Source organism: Perkinsus marinus, assembly GCF_000006405.1.
Source record: "Perkinsus marinus ATCC 50983 genomic scaffold scf_1104296934632, whole genome shotgun sequence".
NCBI lineage: Eukaryota > Perkinsozoa > Perkinsida > Perkinsidae > Perkinsus > Perkinsus marinus.
In genome coordinates this window covers 1-1,191 of record NW_003214693.1, presented here as the reverse complement: position 1 = coordinate 1,191, position 1,191 = coordinate 1, and the positions used below count along the sequence as shown (strand labels likewise).

The following is a 1,191-nucleotide window of genomic DNA, read 5'->3' as shown; positions in this document are numbered from 1 at the left end:
CAGGTTGACGGTACCAAGTGTGAGGTTGAGGCAGTGCAGCGGGCCAACTCGGCACAGCTCCATTCCATACTCGAGGAGTTGGCTAACACTACGTACTTCCGTTTGGTCCGGGTAGCTATGGATGAAGACTGCGCCTTCACTTGGGGAGACGCCAACAAAGACGAAGTTATGTGTGGGTCGACCCCTCCGGGAGGCGCTGGAGCTGCTTTCGGGTTTGACACCTCGCTGAGCCCTGCAGCTTCTGGTGGTCCTTCACTGTGTAGTATTGAACCCAGCGGCAATGAGGTTAACCCCTTCATCAGTGAATCTGAGTCCAATGTGATCGAGGACGAATTTGAGGACGACTTGGATGACCTAGATGATGACGAGAGTATCAAGCCGGACTTCTGGTTCGATATTTGTCGTCCCCCTAGGGCCAGCGACAAGCTTGACTACGTTAACCTACTGTTGAACCCCGAGCACAATACTGGCTATAATGGTTCTCACATATGGGAGGCCGTCGATGCCGAGAACTGTGTGAGCATAGGTCGAGGCTTAGGCACTGATGGCTACTGTTATGAGGAGCGTGTACTGCAACGACTGCTCTCGGGCATGCACGAGGCTGTCACTATACAGGTCTTGGCCAACTACTATCCACCCAAAAAGGGGGAAGTTGCGTGGAAGCCGAATAACGAGAAGTTTATGGCTACAGTGGGCAAGCATCCAGAGTGGCTGAAGAACCTCAACTTTGCTTATTTGGTCACCTTGAGGGCCCTGCACAAGGCCAAACCTGTCCTCTACAATTGGGAGTACTCCACTGGTGAACCGGTCGATGACGAGAATACTCAAATGCTGATGAAGCATCTGCTGGACGCCTCTGAGATGAAGCTCTGTACGCCTGTTTTCCAGGGCTTCGATGAGGACAGTCTCTTCCCAGTGGACAGGGCGGATAGACGCCAGCTAGCGGAGCAGTTCAAGTCGGTCTTCCAGAATATCACTGCTTTGACCAACTGTGTCCGATGCCGTCGTTGTCGCCTACACTCGAAGGTCACTCTGCTGGGCTTGGGTACAGCCTTGAAGGTCCTGCTCACCCCGGACGTGTCTCTGCTGCCCTCGGCCCTCTCTCGAGATGAAGTCGTCGCTCTGGTGAACACTGTGCATAAGTTTCCCATGGCCTGATGGAGGTGGGTCGACTCACAAACTTGTACCTCG

General features: G+C 53.8%; 1 protein-coding gene across 1 annotated transcript; it reads left to right on the top strand.

The window, feature by feature from the left end:
* Positions 1-117: 117 nt before the first annotated feature.
* On the top strand, positions 118-1,158 carry Pmar_PMAR009117 (endoplasmic reticulum oxidoreductin, putative; the record flags this gene model as incomplete). Its single annotated transcript, XM_002784765.1, has 1 exon — positions 118-1,158. The coding sequence occupies one exon, from the start codon at positions 118-120 to the stop codon at positions 1,156-1,158; it is 1,041 nt and encodes a 346-aa protein (XP_002784811.1).
* Between the last annotated feature and the right edge of the window lie 33 nt (positions 1,159-1,191).